At 40.9% G+C, this 16,012-nt stretch overlaps 1 protein-coding gene across 2 annotated transcripts in view; it reads right to left on the bottom strand.

Moving 5' to 3' along the window:
* Positions 1 to 8,662: 8,662 nt before the first annotated feature.
* Positions 8,663 to 16,012, bottom strand: part of LOC115796881 (CD48 antigen-like) — an 8,379-nt gene continuing 1,029 nt past the window's right edge. The window contains exons 2-8 of one of the 2 annotated variants that reach the window (XM_030753357.1): positions 14,932 to 15,075; positions 14,297 to 14,422; positions 14,037 to 14,203; positions 12,729 to 12,825; positions 12,458 to 12,585; positions 8,902 to 8,952; positions 8,663 to 8,688 (exon numbers count right to left, since the gene is read on the bottom strand). In XM_030753357.1, coding sequence (XP_030609217.1) covers positions 8,926 to 8,952; positions 12,458 to 12,585; positions 12,729 to 12,825; positions 14,037 to 14,203; positions 14,297 to 14,422; positions 14,932 to 15,075 — 689 coding nt within the window. In that variant the 3' untranslated portion in view covers positions 8,663 to 8,688; positions 8,902 to 8,925. Of the gene's footprint in view, positions 8,689 to 8,901; positions 8,953 to 12,457; positions 12,586 to 12,728; positions 12,826 to 13,283; positions 13,312 to 14,036; positions 14,204 to 14,296; positions 14,423 to 14,931; positions 15,076 to 16,012 lie in introns of those variants that run through there. The other variant, XM_030753366.1, reaches the window with a different exon arrangement.

Raw genomic sequence — 16,012 nt, 5'->3', positions numbered from 1 at the left:
TACTACAGCTCTCTGCTCTGTGATTGGTTTCTTATTCAGCTGCTCCTTTATGATTGGCTGGGGATGTAGGCGGGAACAGCTCAGACACAAATCGAGAGACGCGGCAGCTTAAAGGATTTTTCAATGTTCTGAAAATTAAGATTAAACAAGCTACAGTTTATGAATGTCTTTATAAACCAGCTGCCCTGAAGTCACAGAGGCAGCTTTAGAAGAACCTGTTTGATAAACACATTGAGTTGGTTCATCCTGTCTTTTTGTAAAGTACTTCTGTACTTAGTTCCTAATACTTAAACTGTTTTTGCTTTTATACTGTTTTATAGATTCTACATGTTTTTAATACAAAGCCAACTGTTGTACATTTATTTAAATGTAAACATCAGAGAAATTTTGCAATGTTAAATATGCTTAGAAATCAAAATAAATAGTCGATTACATTACAATAACCAGTGTACTTTTGTTTCTAAGCAACAGTATAACCCACTACAAAAATGTAGACTAACACCACTGCCCATTTCAGAACAGAGACCCTCCTGCAGACCTCTGATTACCTTCTGCAAAACTAGTGGTAGCATACTGCACTCTTATACAAACATAATGTAGTACGCAGCCTGGAACTGATGTTTCTATACACAGACCCTGCAAATTTGAGATTCACCAGTTTCTACTATCAGCTACTGCCAGCTGAGGTCAGTTTCTACATATAGAGAATCCCACTTTCTCCATCCCAGTCCATAATGATCATGAAGGTGTGGCCTATCACCAGCACAGTATGATCACATGATTAAGTTAAGCCAATCAGACAGGAGAAAAAGGCTGCATATCACAAATACAAAGTGTACAAAAGGCCTGAACATACAGGAATATGAATATCATGCTGCCCATCTTTGAGTAAAGAACACATCTGCCAAAGTTTATGCAACAACTCCTTGTAGAGTCTATAGATCAGAAAGAAACCTCACAGACAGACATGAGAACAGCAGCTTTTATTTTGTGCTGGATTATAAAAAAATGTGCAACATTAAACTCGTTCCCATAATCCAGATTACAACCAGCAGACATTCATACATTTAAGTCACTTTCACAGCATGTCACATCACCCAGAGGGTGAGAAAAGGCTCATATGTGATTGTGTCCTGACAAATGTCACAATAATGTGACCCACTGCACTGAGGGTGGCACACTTTCTACTAAACCTGAAACCAGAGAGCTCTCAGTGCAGTAAAGGCACTCTGAATAAACAAACAAACAAATAAACAAAGGCATCTGAGGCTGCAGATTTTTATGTGCTTACAGTAAGGCTGCGGCAGTCTGTCGTGGCTTTATTGCATTAACACATCAAGATTTAGCATCAACAATGCAAACAATAATAAGTAGTCTATTTAAAAAAATGTAACAAAAAAATAAATCCACATATTCACACTTTAACAGCATCTGTCAGCATGAACACAACAAACAGAATAACAGCAGAAAATTTAGCCAAAAATGCCTTTATGAATATTTAATGTTTTTCAGTCCCAAATACCCATTTAGTATTCCTCCAATTCACTTTATTAAAAAAAATAAATAATTCACCTGCAGCAGCATGAAAATCTAAAAAGCAGGAGCACCTTCTTAAATACACTGAAAACACAAAAAGCTCAACAGAAAAATATCACACTGACTATCCTATTTATACTGACAGGAATGAAAGGATGCTGCATCGTTTGATGGAAAATAAATGATCAAGCTGCAGAGGGCTGCACTGAAAAACACCTGGTTGTGATTTGACACTATAGAAATAAAACTGAACTGAGCTGAAGTAAAGTCTGAACACTGAGATGCTGGTGCAGCTGTAGTTAGTGTCTGAATATGTTCCAGTGCACCACAGGCAGCATTCTGCACCATTAAAGTGTTCAAACTATAACTGTGTGTTTGCAATGAACTCAATGAACATTTCAATTCTGAGGTAACTGTGATAAAGCCACAAAATAACACACAAAAACAAACAAACACGTCGCTTCTCTCTGTACCTGGAATGTGATTGATCATGGGGCCGTTGCTGAAGTGTGAAAATAATGAGAAAAAAAATCTCTAACAGCAGCTTTAATTGCATCAGTAATGGAGGATTTTGCACCACTAACGGTTTTCCTTTACTGCAGCACCAGGTGCTAAAAGTCACTCCTCCAGTTTTAAAGAACAAACTCTCAGTGCTACAAAGCTTTTGATCCTTTAGTCATATTTGATTCCCTCCTTTCATTTTTCATATCAGTCTGTTGTTTAGTGCTTCTTGTAGCAGTTTGTCACGTTTGTTTTTATGTATGAATCAAGATATTGTACCTTAAAAGCTTGGTCTGCGAGCATTATTCTACTTCAAAGCAGCAGTTATTAGTAATATCAGTATTTTAGAGAGAGTAAAAGCAAACTTCATTATTTAGTATTAACTATCACATTGATATTTAACAATGAAAACTTCATGTTATGCTCACACATAATAGCATAAATAATCCAGCAGCAGTTTCACATGTTATTGTTGAGCTAATGCTGGCTCCTCTGTCCCTTCAGTGCTGCTCAGACCTGCAGGACTTTCTTTACTCGTCTCCTGTTCTGGGAAATACTGAAGACAAATAAAGCTGAGGATGATTTGGCACCTCACTATTTTTTTTTTTCAAATGTATAACGATATTACAATGTTATTATTATTGTATAGTCATATAATGAAAATCTGAATTCATGACAGCCCTACAGGCATCATCCCTGTTATACAACTAAGTTTTCAGTAGTTTATGCAGATCCTGGTCATGCAAGCACTGCAGTCCTGTCTCTCTCTCCCCTCAGCCCCAACCAGTCACAGCAGATGACTGCCCCTCCCTGAGCCTGGCTCTGATGGAGGTTTCTTTCTGTTAAAGGGAGTTTGATCATAGAGGGTCGTTTTGATAGTTGGGCTTTCTCTGTAATTATTGCACGGGCTTTCCCTCATAATATAAAGTGCTTAAGAGATCTCAGGCTGCTTATTATCTTCCTGTTGTTTGAAATCAGACCACTCATTAAATAAGAACATAATTTAAGAAGAAATAAAAGAATTTCTTTAGCCAGATGAGAGGTGTCTTTGCTCTGGCTTATGGTTGCAGCTGGTGTAAAATCTTGGACCTGGTGAATGTTTGCAGAATATAATTCTTTAGAGGGGAAAAACTCTTATTACTGGTTTTACTGGTCCAGCCCACCAGAAATCAAACAGAGCTTTATGAGCTAAAATAAGTATGACACCCCTGCTCTCTTCATCTGTCGGTCATTAACACTGCTAGTCATTTGAGTTGCCCCTCACATCCCCTCTAAGCCTGCTACAAATTATTATGAGGCGTGGCAAAAGAACTCAGCTGCCATAAGTCATCTGTGCAGCAAAAATCCAAGACTGACTGATTTCTTACATCTGGAATTTCTTGGATTTCTGACTGATGAATATTGAAATGCAAGCATGTTTTTATCATTAAAAAGCTGAGCTGGAAAAAAAAAAAAAAAAACTTGGAATGTTGATAACATATAAACACATAATAATAATAGCAATAACACTATTCTCTAATATTTTTTTCCAGCTGCCTTTCTCTCAGATAAAATCCACACATGTAACATTCCTGTTTGTTTGGTTGTATGATATCAAACACACAGAGCCGTTTACAGGCAGAAAATCTGCCTGCACTCATTCAGTGACTCAGAACGAATGTCTGGCTGAGTACTTTGTAAACAATTTGAATTTAAACCCTTGTTTTGGTGCAGAGGTCACAGCGGGTTCAAAGCTTTGGTCCTACGTTGCCTCCTCCTCCTGCTCCTCTTACTCCTCCTCCTCCTCCTGTTTCACTGCAGACTCTGTAAAATACGAAAAATCTGTCACCACAGCGATTCATCGGACACACAGATTTACTCTTCTGCAGTGTGTCGTCTACAGCTTGTCAACATGAGCCAAAACTAGAGTCAGCATCAAACTAATGCAGCTCTCAGAATGGCTGAAGAAGAGTTCTCATGATGGAAGTTCTTCCTCTTTGCTGGGATTCATTTATTTATTTATCTGGGAAAGTATCACTGAGCTCTGTATGCTGATCTCAGATGGGTGCAGCTTCATGCTTCACAACCTACTGTAGACACATTTGTGAGTCATGCTGAGCTTTATTTTAACTGTCAAAATTCATTAAAATCTTCACATTTGTGTAGTCACAGCAGTATTTCTGCCCTGGAGCCTTTGCCCTAAAAATACAACTAAAAGAATTATTCTATTATTAAAATTCTTGTTAGTTATTTTAAGTCTGTGTTTGTCATAAGCACTATTGTTAAATAGTTGGGTGGATGTGGGTTTGCAAAGTGGCTTGCAGAGCCTCAGAAACTAAAGTGGGCTAAAACAGATAAAACAGCAATGACAGAAATGAGATTTATCATTTGGAAATTAAGCAAATCAAACACAGACAGAAGGGAAGCGTACGGGCAGTGTGATCTGTTGGTACCGCAGGCTGTTTTTAAGATCTACTGCATTTTTTCAGCTTCCAGCTTAAAAAACAAACATGACGCTCAGATATTGTGGACAGCAGTTCTAAACTTTTATGCGTCTTACTTTCAGTTAAATGACCAGATCTGCTGCTGGTGTCTGCTGACCCTGGAGGTGTTTGGTCCCTTTGAGCTCTTCTTGGACCTCTGAGGTAGTTTTTGGCACCTCTGTAAAATGATTACAAATAAATAAATAATAACCACAATAGATCTGTGACACGAGTTCCAGTTTAAGTCTCACTAAATGATTTTCAACCTATTAAATACAGTCTAATCTAATACTGTAGGTTTATCCTAATGAAAAGGATTTCACTTTTAAAATGATAAAAAAATCTATATATTTCACACTTTTTGAACGATTTAATAAATACAACATGTGTTCCTTCAGGTTCATTACAGTCAGTTGACTGCCAGCTCATTAAAGGTCTCATTAAGCCCAGGTTTTAAAAATAAAAGAGAAACCAAAGATTCTGAAATAATTTCATATAATTTTTATGTTTTGTTTGTTTTTTGGTGTAAATTCTTGCTTACCAGCTTCACTGCAGTTTTCCTTCTTAGGCCTCAGATGTTTCTTTGTCCTCTGAGTCCACCACTGGCTTCTCTGTCAAATGATCACATGTTCAAAGACTCAGTGTAAAAAACACCCACAGGTTGAGTTCAGTAAACACACCTGAAAATTTTCTATTCAAACAATTTTAAATTCTTGGCTTGTTTCATCAGAAAAACACCAAATTTAGAGCAGAAACTGCCTTCTGTGGTTTATTATTTTGTATTTAGTCATTCCTCTTTATTCTTATTTGGTAGGAAGTTGAACTCACCAGGGTCACTGGTGGTCTCTGGAAGCTCAACAGGTGTCAGGTCCTGAGCAGCTGTTTCTGCTAAATGATAAAAAAGAAACAAACACAATCACACTGCATGTGACACACCCTGGAAGTGCTAACTGTGGTCTGTCTCACTCAGGGACAGACTGAAGCAATAATAGCTCATCAGAGTTTGGCTCATCACAGCCTGCTCAGGCTGACCCTGTGATCAGATTCTCTTTATATGACGAATAGAATTTGTTTTAAAATGATATTATTGGATGTCTAGAATAGAAAAAAAAAGAGCGTTCTGGGTGTTTTTGTCTGTTTTGGACACAGTGAGTCACACTTTAAAAACCAAGCCCTACAGTCAAACCTACATACTGAGCTGAGGGCTTAACTGCTTAAACAAACTGCTGTGTTTGTGGGTCTGAGATGATCACTGCCCAAAGATAGAACAATTCTCATTATGCAGGTTCTTCCTGTTTCCTGGAAAGAGTTTCATTGTTTATTTATTCGAGGAAAGTAGCACAAAGAAATCTGTGAGCTCTGCATGCAGATCACAGATGGTGGCAGCTTCATGCTTCACAACATATGGCAGATACATTTGTGAGTCATGCTGAGCTCTTGAAACACTCATGCTTAAAGTTTGATTGTTTCAGTCATGAATTCATCACATTTGTTTTGCCAAAATATAATTTTTTTAAACTTTGTCTCCTGCATGTTAATGTTATTTATTCAGGTCTCTCTGAGAAGCATCTGCAGTAGTTTATATTTGGTGGTTCTGGGATGTCCCCACCCCTCCAGCAGCAAACATGGAAGCTGGGAGAGCAGCAGCAAGACCCCCAAACACACACACTGAGTCAATAACAGGATGGAAAGAGGAGGTGGGTTGCAATGCAGCCTGCAGGGACTCAGAAACAGTGGGCAGGCTAAAGCAGCTGAGATCTGCCAAAGCTAAACAAAGGCTGGAAGACAGGCGGGTATGAGCTGAAGAGGGATCACAGCGATGACGCTTTTAGACACCAATTTCAAACTTTTACTTGTGTCTCAAATAGGACACTTCCACATGTGCACTTTCATGCAGAATAACATCTACACTGCACACTTTGCTCACAGAGTTTTGCTGCTTCGTCTCCTGTTGGATGTGATTTACTCACGAGTTTCATTTCTGGCCTCTGGGGATCCAAGGTTTTGGTCTTGATTGTGCGTTTCGTTGTCCACAGAAAATGTCGCTGTAGAAAAGAGTCAGAATCACAACACGGCTGAGACAGAGCACACACTCTGTTCACATGTGATAAAACTACATCCTCTCTCACAGGAGGGATTAATGCCCTGCTTCCAGATCACAGATGGTGCAGCTTCATCTGCATTTTCTGAGTGACTCACACAGAGCTCTTACAGGCTGATGCTAGAAAGTTAGCTTTATGTGGCAAAAACATGCCCAAAAAAAAAAAAAAACTGCATAGTGATGATGCAATAACTTTGTTGTAAATTGCTAGAAAATTTCAGAGTTGGATCTTCCCTCCTGTTGCTGTCTTTGCTGTATGTTGTGAAAACATTTTGTTCACTGGTGTTGGATGAGTAAAATGTTGGGACCACAGAGGAACATGATGTTTCTTAGACTGACAAATCTGGTGCTGGAAGAAACATCAGGACCAGATGCAGCCATCATCTGCTGTCACTGATTATTTATGAATATTTTTACCCAATAAATATGATTTTACTCACCAACTCCATTTTTCAGAGTAACCAATGGTGCCGTCTCTGTCAGATGATAAAGAAGTGTGTGTCATGACCAGCACATTATTATGGTGTTGTATGGTGCTGAGAACACTAAAGCCTGCAGAGGATGTTATCTTACCTTCTCGTGTCCCCTGTTGTGTCCCTGAATAGAAGACAAAGATTTGTATTAATTCACTGAACTCATCATTATTCACAGTTTGTTTGTAGTTTATTGAGTTGTTGAGTTTAAACACACAACATGAACAAAGGATGCTGTTACTGTTTTCATATTTAGGGTTTCACCATCATTGAAAGCATTTCTGCTGTAAGCACCAGCTGCCTCATGCAGATATTAACAAAGCTTGTGTTTGTTTGAATTCTGCTGAATTAGCTCCTATTAACAATGATCCTGGATAACTTTGATACAGAGGATTCAAACTGTTCTCAGGTCTGAGGAACAATCTGTGAGTAAAATAAGTCATGAGTCACGGGTTTGTTTGTTTGTTTAATACATGGAGATATTTTATGGAGTCAAAAACCGTTTAACCCCAATCAATAAGATTTTACTCACCAACTCCATTTGTCTGTGTTTGAGCCATGTTGCCTCCCCTGTCACATAGTAAAAGAAGTATAGCCATGATCAGTACATCATCAGCAGATGGTAAATTCTACTATACTGCAGTTGAAAAACTGCTCTTTAAGCTGTTGTATTTTGTTTTATTTCAAAGTCAGTGAAGCTCTTTAGAACCACAGCAAACAACACTTTTACACCTTTACTATTGCTTTATAAACTGCCAGTTAATCTATGAGAATATAGAATAATTTATTGGTAGGTTTATATTTTATATTATAAATCTCGTGTATCAGAAAAATAATTAGTAACCAGAGCTTTAAAATAAAGGGAGTGGAGTAAATGCTGCACCCCTCTGTAGACTCACTCATGCAGGCTGCAGGTATCTCTGCTAGAAGAAGATGAACACTGATCATCTGCAGCAACGTTTACAGATAATCCGCTGCTTTCAAAGATCTATCAGTTTATCTGCACACAGGCAGCTTTGATTTCAGCTTCTTATTCAGTTGTGTTACTGCAGTATTAAACAAACCAGCGATGGATGGAAGCAGCTAAAAACAATACTTATGCATTTAAATTATGCAAACAGGTGCAGGATATTTAAATGTGAAAATACTGACTATAATAATCATTAGTGAGGGTCCACTTCAGGTCAGCAGTTGGTCAATCAATTTTTTTTTACTGCTCCGACACCACTGGGTCATTTGTTAGTTGAACCCTGTCCTAGAAGTCTTAATAAATTCCTCTTCTAACAGCATCATCTAGCATAGTCTGGAAGTGAACCAGAGACATTACACTATAAATATACTGTAAACAGAAAGGTGGCACTTTATAGTCCTGAACTGAAATCTATGGGAGAACCCGGCAGCAGCAAAGATGCAGGCAGGAAAAAACTTTGGGGCAAAATCAACAAGAGATTTTTTTTATGGCTGCTGACTTCCATCATTTGGATGGCTGAGTGAACACTTTTGGCAGTTTAACACAGCTCTTACATATTTGTGGGTTCTATTAGCTGAGAACACTAAAGCCTACGTACCAGTGCTAACATGTTATCTTACCTCCTGCTGTCCTCCTCTGTTCTCCCTGAATAAAAGACAAAGATGTGTGTGTTAATTCACTGAACTCATCATTAATCACGGTTTGTTTTATAATTTGTTGAGTTGTTGAGCTCAAACACACAACATGAACAAAAGATGCTGTTAAAAAGAATAACTGATATCCTGCCTCCAGAGTCAATATTACACAGCACACCATTTCAGAGAGTTAAATAGATTTAAAATAAGATTTAGTTCATACCACAATTTAGCCAACGCCTTGTGTTCAACGAGGCCAAGTACTGACAACAACCTGTAAAGATGAAATAAAGAAGACATCAGCAAAGAAAAGGAAGTGTGGCAAAATAAAACAGCTCAAAGGAACTGAGCTCACTTAAATAAAGACAAAAAAGTAGAATAGAAATGAAATAAAGGATGTCAAAAAGTTGTCTGTGTAGATTCTCAGTCATCCAGGTCATAGTAGTCTCTGGAGCTTGAAAAAGGCGACTGGACTTCTTTTTGTTTCTTGAAGACGTTTCACCTCTCATCCCAAAGGCTTCTTCAGTTCTCAACCAAATGGTGGAGAGACCCAGGTATTTAAACCCCTGTGGGCGTAGTCCCCTGGAGGTGGTTATGACCCTCTATTGATCATGTGCGTGAACACATGTGCCCAGGTGTGAAGGGGGCGTGGGTCATATTTAATCAGTGGTTTCAGGTGCCGTTTACACGAGACCGTTTTCATTTTGAAACGGTGTCGTTTTGATGCGTTTCGCCCTTCTGTTTACACGACAACAGAGTGAAAACGATGTGTTTCAGAACGGGGTCCAGAGTGGAGCGTTTCAGAAACGCACCGGCTTGCGTTTTCGTGTAAACACTTGAAACCGGGGTGATTTGAAAACGCTCGACTCGCACATGCGCACTATGGTTGCGACGGCCAGTTTTTCGCGCACGCGCAAACTGATAAACAGTACTCGCGGATTCACGAGTGCTTCTTATGCTTTTCCTGTGTTTTTACCGTTTTGTAATTCAGCGTTGTGTGCAGCAGCGATCCAACCTCATCATCGGTCCCACACAAAACCTCTCACATTGGCCGTTTTGTAAGTAATGAACAATTTGCCGCACTACCTACTGTGTCACTCCACGCATGCGCGTCTTGCGTAAACAAACTGCAAAGAGAAAACCAACGCCAAATTGTGGCCTGGCATGGGAACTACATCGTTTTCATCGTTTCACATGTCCTCGTGTAAACGCGGATCGTTTCTGAAACGCCATCGTGTAAACGAAAGGCTGAAACGCAATCAAAACGACACCGTTTCCAGTGAAAACGGCTTCGTGTAAACGGCACCTCAGTTGAAACCAATTTAGGACTCCGCTCCATTGTTTCCTGTGGCCTATTGAGGTCACTGGAACAAAGGTGTGAATGGGGGTTGAGACGTCTGGGAAGGGAGCTCAGGACAGCACTGTAAGCGGGGGAAAGTTGGTGACGTAATCCACCTCCTCTGTTCAATGATGGTTGTTCACAGTGGACATAGATGGCTTCTTTCACTCCTCTTTCAAACCATCTGTTTTCCCTGTCCAAAATGTGGACATTGGCATCCTCAAAAGAGTGCCCTTTTTCCTTCAGATGCAGATGTACTGCTGAATCTTGTCCTGTCGAAGTGGCTCTTCTATGTTGTGCCATTCGTTTGTGAAGAGGCTGTTTGGTTTCACCAATGTAGAGGTCCGAGCACTCTTCACTGCACTGAACAGCATACACTACATCGCTGATCTTGTGTTTGGCGGGTTTGTCCTTGGGATGAACCAGTTTTGTCTTAGGGTGTGACTTGGTTTGAAGTATACTGGGATGTCATGCTTGGAGAAAATTCTTCTGAGTTTCTCTGACAAGCCTGACACATATGGGATGACAATGTTGTTCCTCTTGTCCTTCCTATTCTCTGTAGTTTGTGTTTGGCCTTCATTCCTGTGCATCTTAGCTGATTTGATGAAGGCCCAGTTGGGGTAACCGCATGTTTTGAGGGCTTTCTTAATGTGTGTGTGTTCCTTATGCTTCCCTTCTGCCTTAGAGGGAACACTTTCCGCCCGGTGTTGTAGGGTCCTGATCACCCCAAGTTTGTGTTCCAGAGGGTGGTGGGAGTCAAAGAGGAGATACTGGTCTGTGTGTGTGGGCTTCCGGTAAACTTCAATGTTGAGGCTTCCATCTTCCTCGATAAGCACCGCACAGTCCAGGAATGGTAACTTGTTATCTCTGGTGTCCTCCCTGGTAAAACGTATGTATTTATCCACTGAGTTGATGTGACGAGTGAAGGCTTCTACTTCTTGGGTTTTGATTTTGACCCAGGTGTCATCTACATATCTGTACCAGTGGCTAGGTGCCATCCCTTTAAAAGAACCAAGAGCTTTACTTTCCACTTCCTCCATGTAAAGGTTGGCTACAATGGGAGACACTGGGGAGCCCATGGCACATCCATGCTTCTGTCTGTAGAATCCATCATTGTATTTAAAATATGTTGTGGTAAGGCAGAGATCTATAAGTGCACAAATCTGATCTGGGGTGAAGCTGGGGTGAAGCTGGTTCTGTTTCCCCCGCTTACAGTGCTGTCCTGAGCTCCCTTCCCAGACGTCTCAACCCAACTCATCAAAGTTCAGCTGTTGCACAAACTGTGATTCAATTGCAAGAAGTGAGAGGGAGTTCAGACGATTTTGGGTCATTTTCATCCTGAGCTCATTTTTTATTCGAGCCATTCTGGAGAATGACCGTTCCCCTTCACAGTTCGTAATTGGCAGAGTCAAGAACAGTCGAAGTTGCCATATCCTGTAGCCCAGGGGCCCTTTGATTGCTGTACCCCTAGGCGCTCTAGTCGCCGTACCGCATAGCCCAGGGGCCCTTTGATTGCGGTTTCCTGTGGCACAGGGGCCCTATGGTTGCCATATCCCGTGGCTCAGGGGCCCTTTGATAGCCGTCCCCTGTGGCCCAGGGGCCCTCTGATTGCCGTACCCCGTGGCCCAGGGGCCCTCTGGTTGCCGTACCCCGTGGCCCAGGGGCCCTCTGGTTGCCATATCCCGTGGCCCAGGGGCCCTTTGCCATCCCCCGTGGCCCAGGGGCCCTCTGATTGCCGTCCTCCGTGGCCTAGGGGCCCTCTGGTTGCTGTACGACATGGCCCAGGGGCCCTCTGGTTCCTATGTCCTGTGGCCGAGGGCCCTCTGACTGCTGTCACTCCCCCCCAGCCCATTTCAGTTAACCCTTATAGACTAAAGAAGTACAACTAAAGAAGATCCTAGAATAGAGGGCTCTATCGCAATCAGCATCGACATCGGTATCTGGATTGTTGTTGGGCCCCCCCCGGGCCCCCTGGATCCATGGGCCCCGGGGCGCCAGCCCCACTCGCCCGGTCGGTAATACGGTCCTGCTCAACCCCCATTCACACCTTTGTTCCAGTGACCTCAATAGGCCACAGGAAACAATGGAGCGGAGTCCTAAATTGGTTTCAACTGAAACCACTGATTAAATATGACCCACGCCCCTTCACACCTGGGCACATGTGTTCACGCACATGATCAATAGAGGGTCATAACCACCTCCAGGGGACTACGCCCACAGGGGTTTAAATACCTGGGTCTCTCCACCATTTGGTTGAGAACTGAAGAAGCCTTTCGGATGAGAGGTGAAACGTCTTCAAGAAACAAAAAGAAGTCCAGTCGCCTTTTCAAGCTCCAGAGAATGTCAAAAAGTTGAAATCTAAATAATATGTGTATAAAAGAATGTAAACAAAATGTAATTAAATAATGGTGATAGACTGTAATCATCTGTGGAGTCTTACCTGCATTTTCACATTTTTTCTGCGCCAAATCAAGTAGTCAGCCAGGGTTATGAGGGCAACCAACACAACCAACACAGTGAACACAATGAACACAATCACTGCTGCTGTGTTCACGCCCCCTAAACTCCCTACAATAGAAGAAAGAATAAATTAATAAAATGTTACAAGAATGCTGCATTTGAATCTTTAAATCAATAAAAATCCACCTTTAATCAAAACACACTCTGTCACAGTCTCTGCTGTTAAACATAAAGACGTGTTGGTGACGCACCGTTTGTGAACGGGCTCATGATGTCATCACTGCGTTCACTGCTGACTGGATTTTCCAACTGACAGCTGATCAGTTTTCCAACAGACTCTGTATCGTCCTACGAATCCAGAGAAAAGAGAGAAGCTCATAAACATTAAACACTTTAATCAGATTACAGGACATGTTTGTATTTGTTGAGAATGAACAAAAATTACAGCAGCAGCAGCGACGGGGCTCAAAGATGTCAGACTGCACCCAGATCAGCTTTAACTGAATTCCCAGAAAATGTCAAAGAAAAGTAAGACTGAACATTTCCATCCACCGCTGTTATGAGCCTGTTGTTGAGATTTATTTCTCTGCATTTCTAAACAATTTCACTCCACTGGGATATCCCTGCATTATTCACTGTTAATAAGAATCTACTGTTATTGTTATGAAGATTAGATTAGATTAGATTAGATTAGATTAGATTAGATTTTAAACTTCTGGGAGAAAAAGGAGGGTTCCATCAGGGAAATTAAAGAAAAGCTCCACACAGAAGACCCTTACCCCTTATCTTTTACAAAGCAAGCTTACTTCTGATTGGCTGCCCCTCAACTGGCTTCTATAAACACAACAAACATATACACTCACTGGACATTTGTTAGGTACAGCTGTTCTGCTGCTCATTGATGCAAATATCAAATATCAGCCAATCAAACGGCAGCAACTCAGTGCACGTAGACATGATCAAGACGACCTGCTGAAGTTCAAACTGAGCACCAGAATGAGGAAGTGAGCTGATTTAAGTGACTGAATGTGGCAGGTTGATACAGTTGAGTTCTGCTGGGATTTTCCCACACAAACCATCTCTGGGGTTACAGAGTCAGGATATATCTGTAATCCAGGTAAACTTATTGAGTAATTCAGAAGTGAGATTATATAGTTCACTACGTAATTTAAAAATAAGTAGGTATATTTAAAACTGCAAATATGATTATTGTTGTTCAAACTTTTGTCTTTAATTTGATTTCTCTGGTGTTGTCATACAGACTCTGCAGCTGTACAAAGGGCTCAGCCTTTCCACGCGATACTTTGTGTTCTTTCCATTTACTTCAATTCTTTGCTGACATTTGTTTACTTTTATGGTTATTTTTGGCTGTTGTCACTTTACTAAAACTGTAAATGACATCATAATAATTATTGAAACAGGAGAAAAAACCCAAATCAATCCCTTTAAAAACAAGTGACAAATTTACAAAAACCATTAAAAAAAATCTTAAAAGCATTTAGATAAAAGTTTTTTGACAGTGTATTAAGTTTTCTATTGTTGTTGACTTGTGTTTGTACCTTTGTTATGTCGAGCTGCTTCGTTGCAGGAGGTTTCACCATGTCGCCCATCATCCAGGAGTAGGTGACGGATCCTGCAGTTTCAGGTATGTTAGCGTTACAGGTGAGAGTGCACTGAGTCACCTCAGGGTTGCAGTGTGTGGAGATGGTGGGTTTGGGGACGGCGGCTGGTAGAAAAAGAAGCAAACAAACATTTAATTTAAAATCAGGTGAAAAACAAACGATTCCAAACAAACTTCATTTCAAATTCCTGCACTTACTGATGACTTTGATTTCAGTCGTTTCCATGACTCTGTTGTTAATCACTGCTGTGTAGCTGCCGCTGTCCTTCACACTCAGGTTTGAGATCATCAGAGCTCCAGTGGTGAGGTTCACCTCACAGCGACCTAAAAGCACGACAGTTACATCATTCAGGTGTTTCCATGGATTTCTGGTGAGTTACAGACGAAGGAGTTTTAAAGCTGTTCCAGATTTATCTGCTCAGTGTAAGAGCCTGTGGAGATTTTAATATCACACCCATCAAAGGGGAGCCTTCATTTAGAGCACAGAAACAAAAACATTCAAATCAGCTTAAAATTTTAGAGTTTGTTGAAGTTAATTTCTTCACTGTTGGGTTGTTTCATCCAAATAAATAAGGTGAAACATAAAGCTGACAAAACTTTTCAGCAAACCTCTATTTTTGTATATTTTTACATTAAAATGACCTCAACTTTCATATTTTAGTGTGAATTCTCTTAAACTGCATTTTGTTTTTTCTCAGGTTTTCTTTGTCTGATATTAAAATTTGTTTGATGATCTGAAACATGTAAATGTGACAGACATGCAAAAAAACCCTAAGAAATCAATAAAAAGCAAATACTTCCTACATGTACTTCCTGTTGAATATTGAGTGTACCTCTGAAGTCTCTGTACTCGTCCAGTTGCTCTCCGTACCACTCCACAGCGATGTCCGCGCCGTGTTTCCATGTGACGCTGGTGATGGGACCGGAAACGGGGCCTGGTGACAGCACAGCTACGCCTCCTTTCTTGTACATGTAGACTGCAAAACAAAAACAAGATCAACATGATTGCTCATATTTAGTTTTATAAATGAACACATGCTTTGATGTTAACATTTAATAACATGTGTTCATCACCTGGTAACTGCCTGTTTTATTTAAAGTCAGACGCCTTCTGTGCAGTTTTTTTTCCCTTGCTTCAGAGAAGCAAGTGGCGCAGTGGTTAGCACTGCTGCCTCACAGTTAGAATACCATCTGGAAGGCCTGGGTTCGATTCCACCTTGGCCCAGGCCTCTCCCTCTCTCTGTGTGGAGTTTGCATGTTCTCCCCGTGCTTGCGTGGGTTTCCTCCGGGTACTCCGGTTTCCTCCCACATTCCAAAGACATGCACTTACTGGGGTTAGGTTAATTGGCTAATCTAAATTGCCCATAGGTGTGAATGAGAGCATGAATGTGAGTGTGAAAGGTTGTTTGTCTCTCTGTGTGGGCCCTGCGACAGGCTGGCGACCTGTACAGGGTGTACCCTGCCTCTCGCCCTATGACAGCTGGGATAGGCTCCAGCCCCCCCGCGACCCTGAACAGGATAAGCGGAAGTGAATGGATGGATGGATGGATGGATGCTTCAGAGAACATCTACAGTGAAGAGTTTGCAGCATTTATGATTTGATTACTACAGATTTGTTTAAAAAAAGTTCACCGCTGAAGGAGAACAACAACACATCTTCCATCGTGTGCTCCTGTCTTGTGGATGTTAGAATAAAATTATACTTCTACTGTCTATTTAATATTTCGCTAAGTTTAATAAAACTGTGTCTTTTTGCTTTCCTGTGTGGACCCAAGCTGTATGTAAGGCCACAACAAGGATTCATCTCACTATCAGTTCATCAGACTTTGTAAAACATGTGGAAAAAAAAATCCTAAAATGAGGATTACTGTTTACTAGTTTCTGTGAGGACAAGAAGGATGTGAATTAATGAGC

The sequence above is a fragment of the Archocentrus centrarchus genome, chromosome 2 (genome assembly GCF_007364275.1).
Source record: "Archocentrus centrarchus isolate MPI-CPG fArcCen1 chromosome 2, fArcCen1, whole genome shotgun sequence".
Lineage (NCBI taxonomy): Eukaryota > Metazoa > Chordata > Actinopteri > Cichliformes > Cichlidae > Archocentrus > Archocentrus centrarchus.
This window is presented reverse-complemented; position numbering and strand designations above follow the sequence as displayed.